Genomic DNA, 17984 nt, shown 5'->3' with positions numbered 1-17984 from the left:
CAGGTGGCAGAGAAGTCTGTTTGCTGCAGGTGTCTTTGAAATCCAACGAGAATGTAACTACAGATGCCAGTGAAGTATTTTCCCTGCAGGCCTCTGGGAATGATCTTAATTCTATTTCTGCTGCTGTGGAAACTGTCAACTACATGTGTCAGTGAAGTCTTTGAAGTGCAGACATCAGTGAAGACTTTCAGCTGATGGTGTTGGGGGAGCCTTTTAGCTGTGGCTGTGATTGAACCCTCTTCCCGCTGGCTGCCAGCGATGTCTTTTTAGATGCAAATGGCTGCAAAGTCTTAGTTGCAGGTGTCAGTGAAATATTGCTGGTGCAGTTGTCAATAAGGGCCGTTAGCCACAGATGTCAGTGAAGTCTATTACCTGCAGGTCTCAGTGACATCTCTTAGCAGCACCTGTCAGTAAAGTATCTGAGCGAAAGGCTTCAGTGAAGCCTTTTAGTTTCAGGTGTCCTTGAAGTCCTTCACCTTCAAGTGTCAGTAAAGCCCTTAAGCTGCAGGTGTCGGTGAAACGCTTAATCTTCAAGTGTCAGCAAATGTTTTCAGTGAATTGTACAATGAATTGTTGGTTTTGGCGAAGTAACCACCAAAATATTGCCAAAACATTACTATTGTAAAAAAACGTTGTAACGGGGAGTTCAGGAGCAGTGTATGGCGTTGGCATGGCAACTTGCCGACACTTGGCGATGAAATGGTCGAAGCACCATTTGGGCCTTGATCTCTCGCTCACATCTGCCAGCTTGCTGTTGTTGCCGGGGAGCTGTGCAAGCTCCGAAGTATGAGCAAAATTACTGCACTCTTCTATATGCCGCTTATTTTTTTAAATGTGTATGTACTAATGCTTTTGGGCACTTAAACCCCTGTGTACTATGTTTATTCATTCGGCTGCTGAGTGATCTGTTTTCTAGCCGAGCGCCATCATCCTTGCACGCATCATATTCATGAGTTTGCGCCCGGCTGTACACAATATAAGAGGAAACGGGGCGGGGGCACATATTTCCTCATGCTCATCATCAATGGCCCTCCATCAATGGCTTCCTCCCTCTCTCTATTCCCCTTCTCACTCTGCACCCCTTATCACATACTCCTTTGAAACTTTGCACTCTCCTCCTTGCACCCAGGTGCCTATAAATGCAACATGCAAAGAACAGCAGTAAACGCCCAAACTATTGGCATTGCCAATGCTTGTTTTTCAGCTGGTGTCAGAGATATCTTTTATCTGCATTAGCATATAAGGAATTTCGGCTTTAAATGTCAGTAATATCTTTCAGCTTTTGGTGTTAGTGAATACTTTTAGTTGCAGGTGTCAGTGCAGCATTGCAGCAGCTGCTTGCAGTGAAGCACTTCGGATGCAGGTGATAGTGAAGTATTTTGCAACTGGTATCAGCGAAGTCTTTCCACTGAAGGTTGCGTGACGTGCTTCTGCTGCAGGTGTCAGTGAAGTATTTTGTAGCTGGTATCGTGACGACTTTCATCCGCAGGTGTCAGTGAAGTCTTTCAGCTGATTGCGTTTGTAAAGAGTTTTTGCTGCTGGGTTCAATGCAGGGTTGCAGCTGCAGATTGCAGTGAAGTACTTCTGCCGCAGGAGTATTTTGCAGCTGGTATCAGTGATGAATTTCAGCCATGGGTCTCAGTGAAGCCTTTCAGCTGATGGTGTTAGGGGAGACTTTTAGTTGCAGGTGTCAGTGCAGCATTGCAGCAGCTGCAGGTTGCAGTGAAGTACTTCTGCTGCAGGTGTTAGTGACGTATTTTGCAGCTGGTATCAGGGAAGTCTTTCCACTGAAGGTTGCAATGACGTGCTTCTGCTGCAGGTGTCAGTGAAGTATTTTGTAGCTGGTATCAGTGAAGACTTTCATCGGCAGGTTTCAGTGAAGTCTTTCAGCTGATTGCGTTTGTAAAGAGTTTTTGCTGCTGGGTTCAATGCAGGGTTGCAGCTGCAGATTGCAGTGAAGTACTTCTGCCGCAGGTATTAGTGAAGTATTTTGCAGCTGGTATCAGTGATGAATTTCAGCCATGGGTCTCAGTGAAGCCTTTCAGCTGATGGTGTTAGGGGAGACTTTTTGTGCAGCTGTCAGTGCAGCATTTCAGCAGTAACCTGCAGTGAAGTACTTCTGATGCAAGTCATAGTGACGTGTTGCGCAGCTGTGGTCAGTGACGAATTTCAGCCACATGACTCAGTAAAGTATTTCAGCTGACGGTGCTAGGTGTTACAATGTGTCTCATGTACATATTAGAATGTTATTAGGTAAGAGCTGTGTGATGTAGTTAGTATTCCAAATGGAGTGTTTTGTATTAAAATCATTCTAGTGACAGCCGTTGTTTCCAGAGAAAGGAGGGCGTCTGTGCTGAGGGTCTGTGCTTATGTTACTTGAAATAAACACACATACAAGGGATGACAGTAGGGATGACTCTTAGCTGCAAATGTCAGTGCAGGATTTCAGCTGCAGGTTGTACTGGGCTATTTCTACTGCGACCATCAGTGTGTGAAGAATGCACCATCAGTGTGTGAAGAATGCACGGTGTAGATGTCCAGGTACGAGCACATTTAAGCCCGTACTGGCCACCTGTCACACCTTGCTCTGTATTGCAGTAGACGCCAATGATGGGGCAGGGCGCGGGGGTCTGGGGGGCGGGGCAGGGCGGGTGTTCTGGGTTGACTGCGGCATGCCGCTTATTGCAGGGGTTGCTTCTTGCAGGGATCCTCTGGCTGTCGCTGGGCTCTGAGATGCTCTACATCGCTCTGCTGATAGCCAGCTGTGGCCTGCTGCTCCTGGAGATGTTCTACACAGGAAATCCGGTCTGCAGGCTTAAAGTCAACGCCTTCGCTGCAATGTCGTCCGTGCTGTCAGGTGGGGATCACCATTATTTAAATACAAGTAAGGGCCTTCCATCTGATGCCTGAGCTCAAAACGCAACATGGAAATGGCTCAGACTCGGATGCTTTTAGGGAGGCAACGCCATGTAGAAATGTTGGGCCTAAATAAAGAATGTATGCTCAGTTTCACAAAGATGTACAATAGGAAATTAATTCATTACATATGATCGAATCCCTTTCTCATTTCCATACATGTAAAAGTTGTAACAAATGAGTATTTTATTTCAGTTATTCTATATATTTTTAAAATGCATAAAATATGCAATTTTACAAAATACACAACTCACGACATTGCCTTAACTAAGTATACATGCAGACGTGTATTGCTAATACATTTTCCATATATTTTTTTTACGTCTTTATTAGGGAAAATAATCTATAGAAAGACCCACAATGAAGACAATCCTAACTATTATCCCACAGGCTCTATCAATCACAATGCTTTCTTCAAGATGCAAAAATATAAAAATCAACAATGGAAAAATCCCAAAAGCATATTTAAAATTCAGAAGTAAGAAAGACTTATTTTTATAAGCAAAGACATACATTTTGCACCCACATTCCAACAATAATATAACCGTATTGGTCTGAGCAACAGTTTATTGGTGTCAGACCTAATATGCATGTAGAATTAATGGGTTGGGTTTATTTGACCTAAAACATTTGACCTAATCACATTTCATCAAATTTATTTGACCTTTCTTTGGTCTAAAATGCTGGGTGGGGGGGGGTGCAACTCCCGCTTCCCCTCAACCTAATCTATACCCTTACCCACACCCATATATATATTTAATTAAATCTGACTGAACAAAAGGTCAGAAAATGTGATCAAATCTTTTAAGCCAAATGTTTTTAGCTCATTTATGCTAATACCAAAATTAATTCTACTGCCGCTAATGCACAGCTGATGGACAAGCTTGCAGTCACATCCAATGTGCACAAATTGACCTATGGAAGCTTGGCTAGAGGAGAAAAGTCTATTTATCTGGTGATTCTCAATCGGGGGCCAAAGGTAACTGGAAGCTGCACCAGCCCTTGATCAACCTTCATGAACCACTAGAACTAAGCATGACAAGGACCCACCAAGAAACAGGACTTGTGTCCAAGTGAGCCATTCAAGCAAGCAAAGGACTCTCTATGCCTCGCTATGACTTTGGTGCAAGGGTAAATACTGACTATTATTGCCACCCACCCTCACGGTGAGTTGGGTGTATTTATTCCATGAGGTATTTTGAAAATACTCTATGCAATAAATACTGCATGATTGGGGGATAGACTACAGCTTAAAGATCAGGTACATTGGGCCTCATTACGAGTATGGCGGTAAGGCAACAACGGCACTGGTATCACTACCGGCACTTTGTTACCGTACCACCATACTATGAGTTCTGCTCGCGGGTGCCCTTAGAGCCACCAGGTTTTACCAGGTGGCCGTACCGGAACCCGTGCGCAGAACTTGATGGTAGCAACGGTACCGTTAATATGGGGAAGATTCTCAAAACCTTTTTGTCGCCAGTGAATGGATGCACTTGTTCATCTCATCAACTGCACCCAAAAAAAAAACGTGACCCTATTTTGAAAGGGCATCTGAATGTGCGCATTACACCTACATACATTCAAATGGGTGTTTCTGCACATTTCAAAGAGAATCCCAAATCCACAATACCCTGTGTCTATTTAGAATGGGTGCAAAGCGATCCAGAGTGCATAACAAGGTCATTGCTGACTCTGTCTTGCATTTTCTCTTAAATGGAAGAGCAGTGGTAAGGTCCTTTGCTGTCTCACGTGCATTGCTATCTCTCCAACAGGAATAGAAATATTTGTTTTCTTTTTTAACATTTCACAATGTCAGGCCCTTTAAGGAAATACATTTTTTATTTTTTGTAAACCCTGACATGAGGTTAAAAAAAGGCAGTAATCATTTTACTACGTGCAGTATTTAAAAACTCCCAAATGCCTGATGTATTTTTACCATCTTGCTGTGGTGAAAACATTGGGACATCGCATAAATTTGCCAATATTGGTCAAAACAGTTGGTATTTGCAATATCACTGTTTTTTTGATTAACCTTCATTTTGAGTTTGGGGTGCTTATCCTGTGCATCATTTTAAATATATTGCATTCAATAAATACTACACGATTGGGGATTAAAAAACAATTGTTCTACGTCCAAACAAAAGATCGGGATAACATTATTTGGAGGTCCACAATACGGGGGCAGTCCGAAAAAACTTTCTTGCTTTTCACACTCTGAAAATTCCCTTAAAAAATTACAAACCAGGATATCCACCCCGTACGTAGAAAAGAGCAATCGTTTTCTCTATGACAGCGATGGAGAAAGCAGGCTGGCGAGGGACCTGCAGGCGGGGTAGTTGGAAGCCAGTGGCTGGGGCCACGGGGTCGATGGGGGCAGGTGGCCAGAGGTGGGGGGAGCACTGGTAGGTCGCCTTTGGAGGCAATGCAGAAGATAGTGTGCAGGCAAAAACAAATGGTGGCTGCCGGAGAGGTGCAGAGGGCCTGGGTGGACCACTGCCGTTACCATATAGCATGACATGGCATACACTAGTGAGGCCCGCGTTCGTGCCCACCTGATTGGCTGGCGCCTCTTCCATGGGTGTTGATCTGGAGTACGCAAAAGGAGCCGTCCTTTGTTAAAATGGTGGAATTACAATGCTTGACTAAACCATGCACTGATTACTTCACCCCACTGCACCTTCCTAAAGGACGCTTTTCCCCCAACAAATTTGCCCCAGCCAATGTTAAAGCACCCTTTTTGGGAATGCACCGTTCTGTAGGTTACTTATGTGAATTATTTCTGGCACAAGCACTGCTTCCCTCCCTCACTAATAAATACACATAAATGCACGATACTCATAATAAATGTCATACATTATGTTTGGTCATGTTTTGTTACACAGCAATTCTAAAATGCAACTTCTGACAATTAAACAGCCTTTTCGCACTGGCAGTGTTTGCGGTCTGCCGCTTGCAGGATTCCCTTCAACAGGCAAGCTGTGGCTCTCTGTTTTGAACTACACCTCCCATAATTCTTGAAAATTGACTATGTTGGATAGGGTTGATGACAGTTGTAGTTCAAAACATCTGGAGAGCCGCAGGTTGCAGACCCCTGTCCTACAGAGAGAGGCACCGTAGAGGAGATTGGGTCATGCGGCCCACAGATTCCTAACTCGTATTCATTCGCTTGTTGTGGGTTAACCAACGCATTGCTAACGTTGGAATATATTTAATTTAAAGGATTTTTTCCAGTGATTTGATACAATCTGCAAAATGTCATCATTAAATGAGATACCTGCTCTCAAATGGGCCAGCCCAGACTACACTAATGTTACAAGTAGAGTTAAACAAACAGTGCACTAAAACAGGGCAGCAGAGCAGTGCCACAATCAGGAAGCCACAAGGGCATCCGTTTATTTTTGCATGGTTTTAAAAATGGTCTTATTTATATTTTCTTCTGTATTTCTCTCCTCAGGTCTGCTTGGGATGGTGGCTCACATGATGTACACACAGGTCTTCCAGGCTACCGTCAGCCTTGGACCAGAGGACTGGAGGCCGCACTCTTGGGACTATGGCTGGGCTTTCTAGTATGTACAACTCTCCCTGACCAGTGTCCTCCATTCTACTCAATGAAGAATGCATTAGTGTTTGCGAGAAGGTAGCACTTCCTCTGAATAGTGAGAACCCCACCTGGTGCAACTATTCCCTGTATATGCTTGCTTTTGTGTAGATGGTCCCCTAATCACCTTAACCCAAGACGGCCTACCACGCGAGTGCATGTTTGTACGTAAAGCAAGTTTATTGTACAATCGTACGGGGAGGAGCTAAGTGATGCCACAGGGTCAAACTTATCAAGTCTTGCCGAACTACATACGTTGACACAATGTATACATTTTTGCAACAATTAAAACCCTTCCATATATATTATTACAATCCACACCCCACATGTGATTAAACAAGACCTATACAAATGAAATCCAATATTTCTCCAATTCTCATGTTCTCATTGGTTACAGTTATCTTAACTACCATCTTCAGATCATATTCATAGCACACCCCTTTTCAGGATTTGCCTGTGGCAGGTCATGACATCATCATATAGTTACACATTCACATACAAATGTAATTCATTACAAGTCCCAGCTGGTCTGACACCTCTTAATCCTAAATGTAATTGCACATCGTTTGCACAAATACTTCAAAAGACAAGAGGAAGAGCAGAATAAACAGATTCCCTTTGAACTGCTGAGAACCATCTAACCCACCCCGGCTTACTAGTGTCATTGAAACATTCTAATTTACACAACTACCAATTCAACACTCATGGCCTCTGGCCACTTCCTCAGAAAACAATCGAAACACAGGGAGTATCAGTGACTCTGGCCTCGAGCGTTATTCATCCCATGTATATTGTTGGTCAAAAGCAAATGGCCAGATCTCTCTGCAACCTCTCATGCACTTAAAAAAGATTACATATGCCTTCTGCTGAGCTACTAGGCCATACAAAACCCTAACTAGTTTGTAAGCTGACCAGTTTGTAAGCTGACCATCTGCTATGGTTGTTGTTACTCATTGCCTCTCCTCCAGCCTCTGAAACCCTGCATAAACAGTTGTTCCCAGACGCTCAGAATTCACCCTGTGAACACCTGACTGCAGAGTGTAATCGATGTATAAAAAAGCCCACAACATGTAGATTTATAAATTCCTTGTGTAAGTATATCAGTGTGCATGTATGTTTAATAACTACCATCTCTTCTTTACAGTGGGTTCTTTATGACAAGTCCCCTACCTTGCATATGCATTATGAAACTCCTCGTCGCCCAGCTCCTAGGCACTTCGTGGCACATCATATCTGGATCGTGTTTATATTGCATTTGGTTAATTTGGCATTTATCTTTCTACGCACATGCAAATCATACATATATCAACTTGAACACAAAGTAACGCTTGAATAACACATCCCATTCACATTTAACTGCACTTGATACTTATAAAAATGCGACATCGCACCAGTTTCGCTGCACCCCATTCTCAAATATGACGTGCATAACATGAACCCCTCTATCTCAGTGGGAACTTTCCTGACCACCCCAACATTTTCCTTGATCAGGAATTGCTGCCCCTTCCACAAAGAGCAGGTCAGATTATCAAGTATTTTCCCTGAAGACTAGGGATTACAGCTCTTGCTGGCTTCTGTAGTATGTGTGTGTATACAGTGTTGATAGTAATTGTGATGAAGTCTCAGCTACAATAAAGTTATTCCATGCAGTTTCCCAAGGCACCCAAAACTGAGGGCCATTATAGGGGCACCAGTTTGGCCCATAACACATCAAATGTATCCATTTTGTAAAGGAAACATTGTGGCCAAATTATAACTACCCCTGGAGTGGCATAACGTTTTGCACCAACGCTGCTTGTGATAGTGGACCTGTTTTTTCAACTGCATTTTTCCCTGCCCCTTCTTGTTGCACTTATGATGGGGGTGGTGGGTCACTCCGGCTTCCCACTCTCTCTAAGTATCCCTTTCCACTTCCCCATGTATATTTTTTAGCACGTTTGAAATGAAAGTTCGTAATCCCATTTCAAAATCGGGAGTTTTTGCTAATTTTAATTACAACTTTTTCAAAGAAACAGCATACTCATGTTACAGTCACTGCAGTCCCAGGTCTCCCAGGTCTCGTGCTAAAGAGTATCCCTTGGTTCACTGAGAGCTCAAACTGATCCGAGGCATATCAACAGAACTTAATCCTTGCCCATAAACTCGTGCCCATACCTACTTCTTATCGGAATAAACATTATTTGGTAGCCAGTACTACAATCAGACAGTTTGCATGGCATGTAAACACAGAATAATTGCACATCTTTACAAGTATGAAAGTCAGAGGCGTAGATAGGGTAGAGCCTCAGCGGGCAAGGCCAAACCAACATCTATAAATGCCCACTGAGCGGTGTAGTGTGGGCATTTACAGATGTTAATGTAACTGCGGTGAACCTATGTACATTAGCTTCAGGCCCCACTTGCTAGACAATCCTGGTCTTTGTCAAGGTGGTTTCAATGTGTGGTCCACTACTTAGGGTTGGTCACATGGTCCTGGGGTCCATGGTTTTGCACATAGTGTAGACGGGTGAACTTCAGTTGAAGAACTGGTAAATGGAAGGTTTAGATAGTTGCAGGAATCTGCGCTTTATTGTCAGTGGCTCTCTGCTTTTCGCGCTACTTCTAAGCCCAATCAATTGGCAAAGAAGGGAAGATATAAGCTAGACTTGACATGAGGAGGGGTACATAGCTAATGGATGCTGTATTTAGGGATGTTATTTGGATTTTTTGCAGCTCATTCACTGGTCTTGGCCAGACTAGTGCCTATATGATATGATATGATATGATAGTTTATTTATATATCGCCTATACACAATGTGTTTCAAAGCGCTTCAAGGCAAGGAAGGGAACAAGGGAAAATACAACAACATTCTTACAGGCCATGAACAGTAAGGATGTGAAATTAACTATCGTACTCGGCCTGACGACATTTTAGATAGTGCAAGTGCTAAGACATAGATAAGGAAGGGAGGGGGAGAGTGGGAAGGAAATGGAAACAGACAGGCAACTACCGTACTAGGCCTGACGACATTTCTGGTAGAGCTGGAGGAAAACAAAAGTGGGGGAGAGGGGTGCAGAAAGGGAGGGGAGGAACAAAACAAGTGACTATCGTACTAGGCCTGACAACGTTTCAGATAGTGCTGGAGGGAGGGCAACAGTAAGGGGATAGGGGAGCGACAGACGAGGTTGCTATCATAGTAGGTCCAGGGACAATTCTGATAGAGTAAGTGCATAGGAAAAAGGAAGGGGAGGAGGGGAGGAGATAGGAAAAGGGAGGGGATAGGTGAGGGGAGGAGAGAACAGAGATTAAGCAGTCAAAAAGAGTGGAGAAGCAAGAGAGGAGAGCTAATACAATTGCAGAAGTCAGTAGTAACACATAATGTTGCAAGCTAGGATACAAGATGAAGATGGAATAGCATGATTCAGGGCCACCATGAGTACAAGATGCAAAGGAAGTCCAGCATAAGAGTTGAGAAAGGGTGACGCACCATGAATCAATGAAGTCCATAAAAGTAAAATGCAGCATTGGCCACAAGATGGTGATGGTGAAACCAGAATGTATCAAGACAGACTCCTGTGTGTAGGAAGGAGGGGTGCACAAGGGAACAACATGGAGGCATCAGAAAAGGTGGGGATGGCCTGTTGGGACAGAGGGTGTAAACACATGTTGGTGCATGCTTACCTGCTGTCTTAGCAGAGGGTCAGACCCTGGATCCTCCTGGTCTGAACAGGTCCAAACAGCAATAGCCCTTTTCTTTGACTGCCCTTCACTTTGGACGCCCGGGCGAGAGACGCCCTTTATCTAAGAGGTAAGAGCAGGAAGGAAGAGGCAGGGCTAAGAAGGTGGGCAGGGCTTAGGCCAGGTGACCTAGATCCACTTACACCTGCTCCCCAGCTGCAAAGGAAAAGAGGCTGGTGGGCTCCTTAAGTAGAGAAAAGAGCTGCAAGCAGGAAGGCACCAGGTGGTCGGGGCTTGCTAAGTGGTTAAAAGGAGCGGCAACCAGGAAGGCACCAGGTGGGCGGGGCTTAGGCCAGGTGACCTAGATCCACTTAAAGCTGCTCCCCAGCTGCAAAGGAAAAGAGGCTGGAGGACTCCTTAAGTAGGGAAAAGAGCGGCAAGCAGGAAAGCACCAGGTGGGTGGGGCTTGCTAAGTGGTGAAAAGGAGCGGCAACCAGGAAGGCACCAGGTGGGTGGGGCTTAGGCTAGGTGACCTAGATCCACTTATAGCTGCTCCCCAGCTGCAAAGGAAAAGAGGCTGGAGGGCTCCTTGAATAGGGAAAAGAGCAGCAAGCAGGAAGGCACCAGGTGGGCGGGGCTTGCTAAGTGGTGGAAAGGAGCGGCAACCAGGAAGGCACCAGGTGGCTGGGATTTAGGCTAGGTGACCTAGATCCACTTATAGCTGCTCCCCAGCTGCAAAGGAAAAGAGGCTGGAGGGCTCCTTGAGTAGGGAAAAGAGCAGCAAGCAGGAAGGCACCAGGTGGGCGGGGCTTGCTAAGTGGTGGAAAGGAGCGGCAAGCAGGAAGGCACCAGGTGGGCAGGGCTTGCTAAGTGGTGAAAAGCAGCGGCAAGCAGGAAGGCACCAGGTGGGCGGGTCTTAGATCAGGTGACCTAGATCCGCTTACACCTGCTCCCCAGCTGCAAAGGAAAAGAGGCTGGAGGGCTCCTTAAGTAGGGAAAAGTGCGGCAAGCAGGAAGGCACCAGGTGGGCGGGGCTTGCTAAGTGGTGAAAAGGAGCGGCAAGCAGGAAGGCACCAGGTGGGCGGGGCTTGCTAAGTGGAGAAAAGGAGCGGCAAGCAGGAAGGCATCAGGTGGGCGGGGCTTAGGCCAGGTGACCTAGATCCACTTACACCTGCTCCCGAGCTGCAAAGGAAAAGAGGCTGGAGGGCTCCTTAAGTAGGGAAAAGAGCGGCAAGCAGGAAGGCACCAGGTGGGCGGGGCTTGCTATGTGGTGAAAAGGAGCGGCAAGCAGGAAGGCACAAGGTGGGCGGGGCTTGCTAAGTGGTGAAAAGGAGCGGCAAGCAGGAAGGCACCAGGTGGGTGGGTCTTAGGCCAGGTGACCTAGATCCACTTACACCTGCTCCCCAGCTGCAAAGGAAAAGAGGCTGGAGGGTTCCTTAAGTAGGGAAAAGAGTGGCAAGCAGGAAGGCACCAGGTGGGCGGGGCTTGCTAAGTGGTGAAAAGGAGCGGCAACCAGCTAGGCACCAGGTAGGCGGGGCTTAGGCCAGGTGACCTAGATCCACTTACACCTGCACAGTGCTATAGCCATTCCAATGCACTATCGGCCTCTCCCCAGCCAGAAGACCCCCCCTTCTCCCTTTATTCTCTTTGATTCAGCTCTGAGATTTTAAAGGGATGACGTTGTTACTTCTAAGTCGTCCAGTGAAAGGTAAATGCTCAGTTGCAGCTGTAAACCAGCTCCTGGTTGTAATAAACATGGCTTGACTAAGTGTGCCTACAGTCACTTTATTTAAAAGCAATATGTCTGTCCTTGCATTTGTGCATCGGACTGATTTCCTGTTAAAAAGAAGCATTTGCAAAGCCAACAGATTTATAAGCATTTTATTGGTGTTTGCCAGACAGTACTACAATATTCCCAGGTACTAAAATAATTTACCTGCTGTTGCCATCTTTTCACCAGGTAGTACAATTATGGCAGTGCCCAGAAAATACAAACTGCATGTCTACACAAAGGCCAACAACTGTTCTCTTTGTCAACGATTGGTTCATTGGTGGTGAGTGTGGACGACCTTGTAATAGCCAAAAATAATGTCATGGAGTGGGGCTGGGAGAGATGGCCTTCAGGGATGGATATACATGTGTGGTGCTTTGTGGTATGCGCCTACTCTCTCTACTACCTTGCTGTGTAGTTATGGCTGTCTCCAGAGTGACTACATACCTGTAGACATGCAGACACTGAGTGATCTGCCAAGAGTAAAGTTGACATCTTCCCGCACTGAAGGTTGCTGCAATCTTTAATGGGGGGCAGAGGCCTACCTTATTGTGGCAGATAGCGGTTATTTGTCATGAGAACAAAGCATTCTAGTGACTGTCATTTTTCACTGAACTTCTCCCACATCTCCTCTCCTTCGCATCTCCTGTGTCTTCCTGCCTGCTGTTGCCCATATTGAGTTCCCTGAGGCAATGTTTCAGTCACCCATGTTGGGCCGTCCACTTGTCGCCTCAGCACAGTTGATTTGAATCCACCCCCTTGTATCCTTGTAAGAGCCCCAGGACTACCCAGGATGAATAAACTCACTTCTTTCCAATCCTTCTCTTCTGGGACCTTCTCACTCTGCTACTCCATCCTCTCTTACAATTTTCTTTACCATAAGGGATTTACATAGCAAAATGTACCTGTACTCCACACGGGTTCTGTAGACAGGCATGATGACACTCTCATGTTCCGAGTCGCTTATCACTTGATGTGTTTTGCAATCTGCAGGAAACTGCACTGAGAATGGGTGCATGTGCCTGGCTGACATACCCTGGAGCAGACATGGAGGGGAGGCGAGAGTTGTGCTGCAACATGCTGGGACCTGCTGTGCGCTCTTCACACCTGCCGCCTCACCCTGGCACGGTGCAGTGCGTTGCGGTGCAAATATCTTGGAAATGGTGCATCCTAGTGCCTTGAAAAATGGTTTTTCGAGGTCCCATAGGGATCCTTGAGTTTTGTTCCTCGTGTCGAGATGCTTAAAATGTGCTTTGCCCAGTCCACCTACGACCCCATTGATGTTTCGCCGATTTCAGGCAACCGTCTCATGTGTGAAGGGGCTGCAATCCCGGGAAAGCGGTGGGGTGTTCAAATGTCATGTAGCCAGTAATGTCCCTAGGGCCCTAACAAGTAACTATGCAAAATGTGGTGCAGATTGATGGAACAGTGTGGAATTGTATAAGTAACAAACTAACAGACTTTCTGCTTTATATGTAGGGAGATTCTGCTTAGTAAACAGGATCGTTCACGTTTGGAATTTGTCTTAGAAATACAATAATTACTGAGTTTAATTAGCATAAGAAGAATGCTTAGTACAAAGAGTGTCTGACTATATATGTTGCTATAACCTGCACTCTATGGAAACGTATTTCTGATGCACATATGAGCCTTGTAAATACTTTATAAAACTATACAAATTAATACGATAAAAAAAATCTTCCTAATGCAATTTTCTTTTGCTCACTTCATGATCCTCTTGCGTTTTCTTTCCCTCAGTTTTCACACACTAGTTCCCTCGCCATAGCCCCTTCCCTCACCTCTCAGCTACTCCTTGCCTCTCTCCTTGCTCCCCGTTTCCCTCTTTCCTCTCCTCCCCCTCTCGCTCTGGATGATTGTTTTCTATTTCATGGGTTCTGGTGACGTGAGCCAATCAAGGTGACCCCGATCCCACTCCCACAGGTCTACAGCTGGGGCCCAAGAGGCCGCTGAACCTGCCTCCAGCACCTTGGAGTTCTGCGGCTTCAACAGAGGAGAGGATTGGGAAGCAGGCCTTCCGTGGCAGATCTCCACCACTTCAGTAGATGTCCTTGTCCTTCAGTAGATGTCCTTGTCCTTCAGTAGATGTCCTTGTCCTTGTCCTTCAGTAGATGTCCTCGTCCTTGTCCTTCAGTAGATGTCCTTGTCCTTCAGTAGATGTCCTCGTCCTTGTCCTTCAGTAGATGTCCTTGTCCATACTGCCCGAAAAGGCGGTAAGTGGGAACAGGACCTCATTCCCCCTCTGGTGTATGCTGGTGTGTTCCATACACTGCAACGTCACATTGCAATGTCTATTTTAGTGCAAGGATGTCACGGCCTGGGGATCAATAGACAACTCAAGACTCCAGAAATGTGCCACAAATTAACATTTTAGCACACAAATAGGCCCGGAGCTTGGGATGGAATGGGTAAACGAATGTGGAATTTTCAAACAAAGTGAAAAAGGAGCAATTTCAGCCTGCTTGAGTATCATAAGCTGCAAGTCCATTCCCTCAGATCTGTAGGCTGAGCCTCCTGGTGGCCCAACAAAGATCACGCACCGTCAATGGGGTTTAAGCCTCCCCATCCCTTTTTTCTTAGGGAGTTTGGTTCTTTGCACTGGCGTCACTGTTTTCAGGTGCTGAGGTCTCACTCTATGTGGTACTTCCCGCCTGTGGCCCTGCATGGTCTATGCCAGTTCATGTCTTGCCACGCTTGCACCACATTCAGGGGGTGCATGGAGTTTCTGTTTTGCGCCATGGAATACTGGCAACTGTCTCTGCCATAGTTGCTGCCAGCACAAGATGGACAGGTGATTTTTTTCTATTCCTCTTCTGTATCACCCGGTCCACAGTGCACATATATTCTAACTCATTTACTCTCTCCTCTCCCAGTCTACTCCTCCATCTTTGCCCTCTTCTCTCCCCACCAACTCTATTTCTCCTTCTTTGCTCTCTCCTCTCCCCTCCTCATCTGTTCTGACTCCTCTGCTCTCTTCTCCCCCTCCAGGTCTGTTCCACCTTTTTTGCTCTCTCCTATCCTATCCGGATCTGTTCTGACACCTTTGCTCACTTCTCCCCCCTTTAGGTCTGTTCCGCATCCTTTGCTCTCTTCTCTCCCTTCAGGATTTGTTGACTTCTCAGCTCTCTTTCCATCAATGTCTGTTCTACCTCCTTTGCTCTCTCCTCTCTGAATCTGGTATGACTCATCTGTTTTAGTCCCCCTCCAGGCCCTTTCCGCCTCCTTTGCTATCTCCTCTTCCATCCGGATCTGTTCTGACGCCTTTGCTCTCTCCTCCTCCCCCGGGCATGTTTCACCTCCGTTGCTCTATCCTCCTGATCTGTTTTGACTCCTTTGCTCTCTTCTCTCACTCCAGGTCTGTTCTGCCTCCCTTTCTCGCTCATCTCCCCATCTGATCTATCTGGTCTATTCATCCACCTATGCATTCTTTCCTTCTGACTCTACCCCCACTTCTGCCTTGACCTCGTTCTCGCTTCACAGTCCCCTTTCTGATCATCCTTTCTCGCCTCACACTGTCTTTTTCATTTCAACACCCACCACACCCACTTTAAACGGCAGGTGCTTTTATTTTCAGCAGACCCACCTCTCGGCTCTGTTAAAGAAATATTGCACACAGCTGCGGTGAACTCATGCAGCACCCAAGGATTGATTACTGAAATTTGAATTTGGTTCCTGAGCTGTTTTGCTTTGGGCTGCTATGGTTAGTGTGGCTGTGCAGAGTGAACCGCTAAGCCTTGCCTCGCATATGTTATGGGTATCCCTGCAACTGCTTTTCTCCTGTATGGCTTGCCGCCGGTCAACGTGGCACTTCTCTGACTCTGCAGGTGGTCCCCCTGAGAGCCACTAGTCACTTATAACTTGCAGTCTGCCTGACATGAAACCCTTACTGAAGAGTTGTTGACAGTGGTGCCAATGATTCCCTTTTTGGGGCCTGTTGTAATAAATTCTTTTCATTGGTTATGAAGTGTATGTACTAGACACCACACTGTGGAACGTACGCGGTGTACAGAAACCTGGCAGCAACATGCCTATCCCCCATTTAAAATCAGGGCAAATAGCAGCATTTGTGTTTATTTCTGTTTTTGTTCCCCTTTGGGTTGATGCTGCTGGTGAGCAGGGGGTTAACCTCTCCACCCTTCTTAGGTGACCGGTGACTTCATTGTGTTGACATCCTTTTATACAACTGTAGTGAGATCATGGAACGTGGGAGGACCTTATGGTGATTGACATAGATGGGAACCAGTCATGAAGTTCAGCCTGACAAGAGTTTATTTCAGAGGAGAGTGGAGGTGGTATTGCAGCTTAAGGGTTACAGTCAGATGATGTGGTAATGGTATTGCAACAAGAGTCCCAGGACTAGGTGTTTTTCCTTCAATCCAAAAGTCCTGGGTCTCCCCCCCTCAGACCCCCGACCCGCCTGAGCTCGGAGAGGGAGCCCAACAACATGTAATGCCGATTCCTTTCTTACCTATAATCGTGTACCTTATTGACAATCAGGGAAACCTTTCAAGAAGAGGAATACCTTAGGGGCAGCATGATTATACACCCTGTCGAGCTGTCAGTAAGTGGACAGACATGCATTTCCTTTGCCAGATTACTGGACTAAATGGCACTTTTTGCTACTTTTGGCCCTCCTCTTAAAGGGTTTGCCATTGCCTTGAGGCACACCTCCCATGTGTGTATCCAGCTAACCCTCCTTGCTGCCCTGGTCAGGGTCTTCACTGTTGCACCTGGGGCCTTTTCAGAGCCCGCTGTCCTCTCTTTTTATTAAACTTATTTGGGATAGACAATGCGCTTAGGGTGTGGTTCCTAATGCTCGACTCTTTTTCTCGCCCTACAATGGATCCAGGGACCTGTCAAGTCATCAATGCCCAGCGAGCAACATTTTGTTATTGAATGTTTTCTGAGTTGCTACTTTGCGGTTCGCTAATTATACCTGTATATTTTGCAAGTACTTGTGATTCTCTATTTTGTATGTTCCGCACAGTTTTTTCCTATCTCCTGTTTTGTACATGTGTCCCACATTTTTTACAAATCGCGGACAAGTTGTCGTGTACCGTTGCATCTGACTAAATGGGACATTTCTTCCATCTTAACCATGAGGCGTAATAGAAGTAACAAAATGGCTGCTGCTGATGCTCCAGCAGTTGCAAACATGGCATCGCTTTTAGAAGGTTTTATAAACAAGTAAAACCATACAAAACATTAAACTATAAAACATCATAAAGCTTAACTATATCCCACATTTGCCAATGGCATTCATTTTCAAGAACTATTAGAAGCTCGCTTGAATTTAATTAAATATGGGTTTAAACAAGGTAATTTAAAAACAACACACTGTCAGCAGATAATCTACGGCTTAACTGCTTTACAAAATTCTCTTGTAATATGAATGGGATTAAAACAAAATTAATGTGTGCTGCCTGCCAAGTCTAGCTTCAAGGCCTTTTTACAGAGCTAAGGAGCATGTGCTCAAAGAGCTGGCATAGCAGTAGGGTTTTTATATTTTCCAAAGTCTTATAGGCAGGAAGAATGTGTGGCATAGTTTCATAGTTTCCGAATGATGCCTGGAAAACATATACGTCCTCAGCGTCATTTGGCAAATAAGAGTCAGGAAATATCCAACACTAATTTTCTGAAATTGACATCAGACTATCTTGTAAATACATTTAATTCCGCCCCACACTGAGAAAAAAAGGTAAGTTGTACGATTGAAGCCCCTTTGCCCCTTATTCCCTCTTATTCGTCACTCTGCTCTTACTCAGTCAGGCCACCAGTCTCCTGGGGGAAGCGCTATGCAGGCTTTAAAGAAAGGAAGTTTTGGGAACTTGCCCTTCTACTCTCAAGGAGGGGTATCAGTATCAGTATATATATATATATATATATATTTTGCAGGGCCTGTGGTAGCGGAACTGTAGTTATGGTTATCTATATTTATATATATATTTATTCAGGAAAAACACTTCAGTTGCAGGGATGTTAACCTGCAAATGTAACGAAACAAACCCCCTGAAATTCAG

General features: G+C 45.5%; 1 protein-coding gene across 4 annotated transcripts in view; it reads left to right on the top strand.

The window, feature by feature from the left end:
* LOC138487933 (germ cell-specific gene 1-like protein) overlaps positions 1–17984 on the top strand; it is a 225660-nt gene that overhangs the window by 166768 nt on the left and 40908 nt on the right. For 3 of the 4 annotated variants that reach the window (XM_069614567.1, XM_069614566.1, XM_069614568.1), the window contains 2 exons: positions 2705–2857; positions 6374–6485. In XM_069614567.1, the coding sequence (XP_069470668.1) occupies positions 2705–2857; positions 6374–6485 (265 nt within the window). The remainder of the gene's footprint in view (positions 1–2704; positions 2858–6373; positions 6486–17984) is intronic. The other variant, XM_069614569.1, reaches the window with a different exon arrangement.

Source organism: Ambystoma mexicanum, chromosome 9 (assembly GCF_040938575.1).
Source record: "Ambystoma mexicanum isolate Mex_15411 chromosome 9, UKY_AmexF1_1, whole genome shotgun sequence".
In the NCBI taxonomy this organism is placed as follows: Eukaryota; Metazoa; Chordata; class Amphibia; order Caudata; family Ambystomatidae; genus Ambystoma; species Ambystoma mexicanum.
The sequence above is the reverse complement of the archived record's forward strand: the minus strand, read 5'-3'. Positions and strand labels throughout refer to the sequence as shown.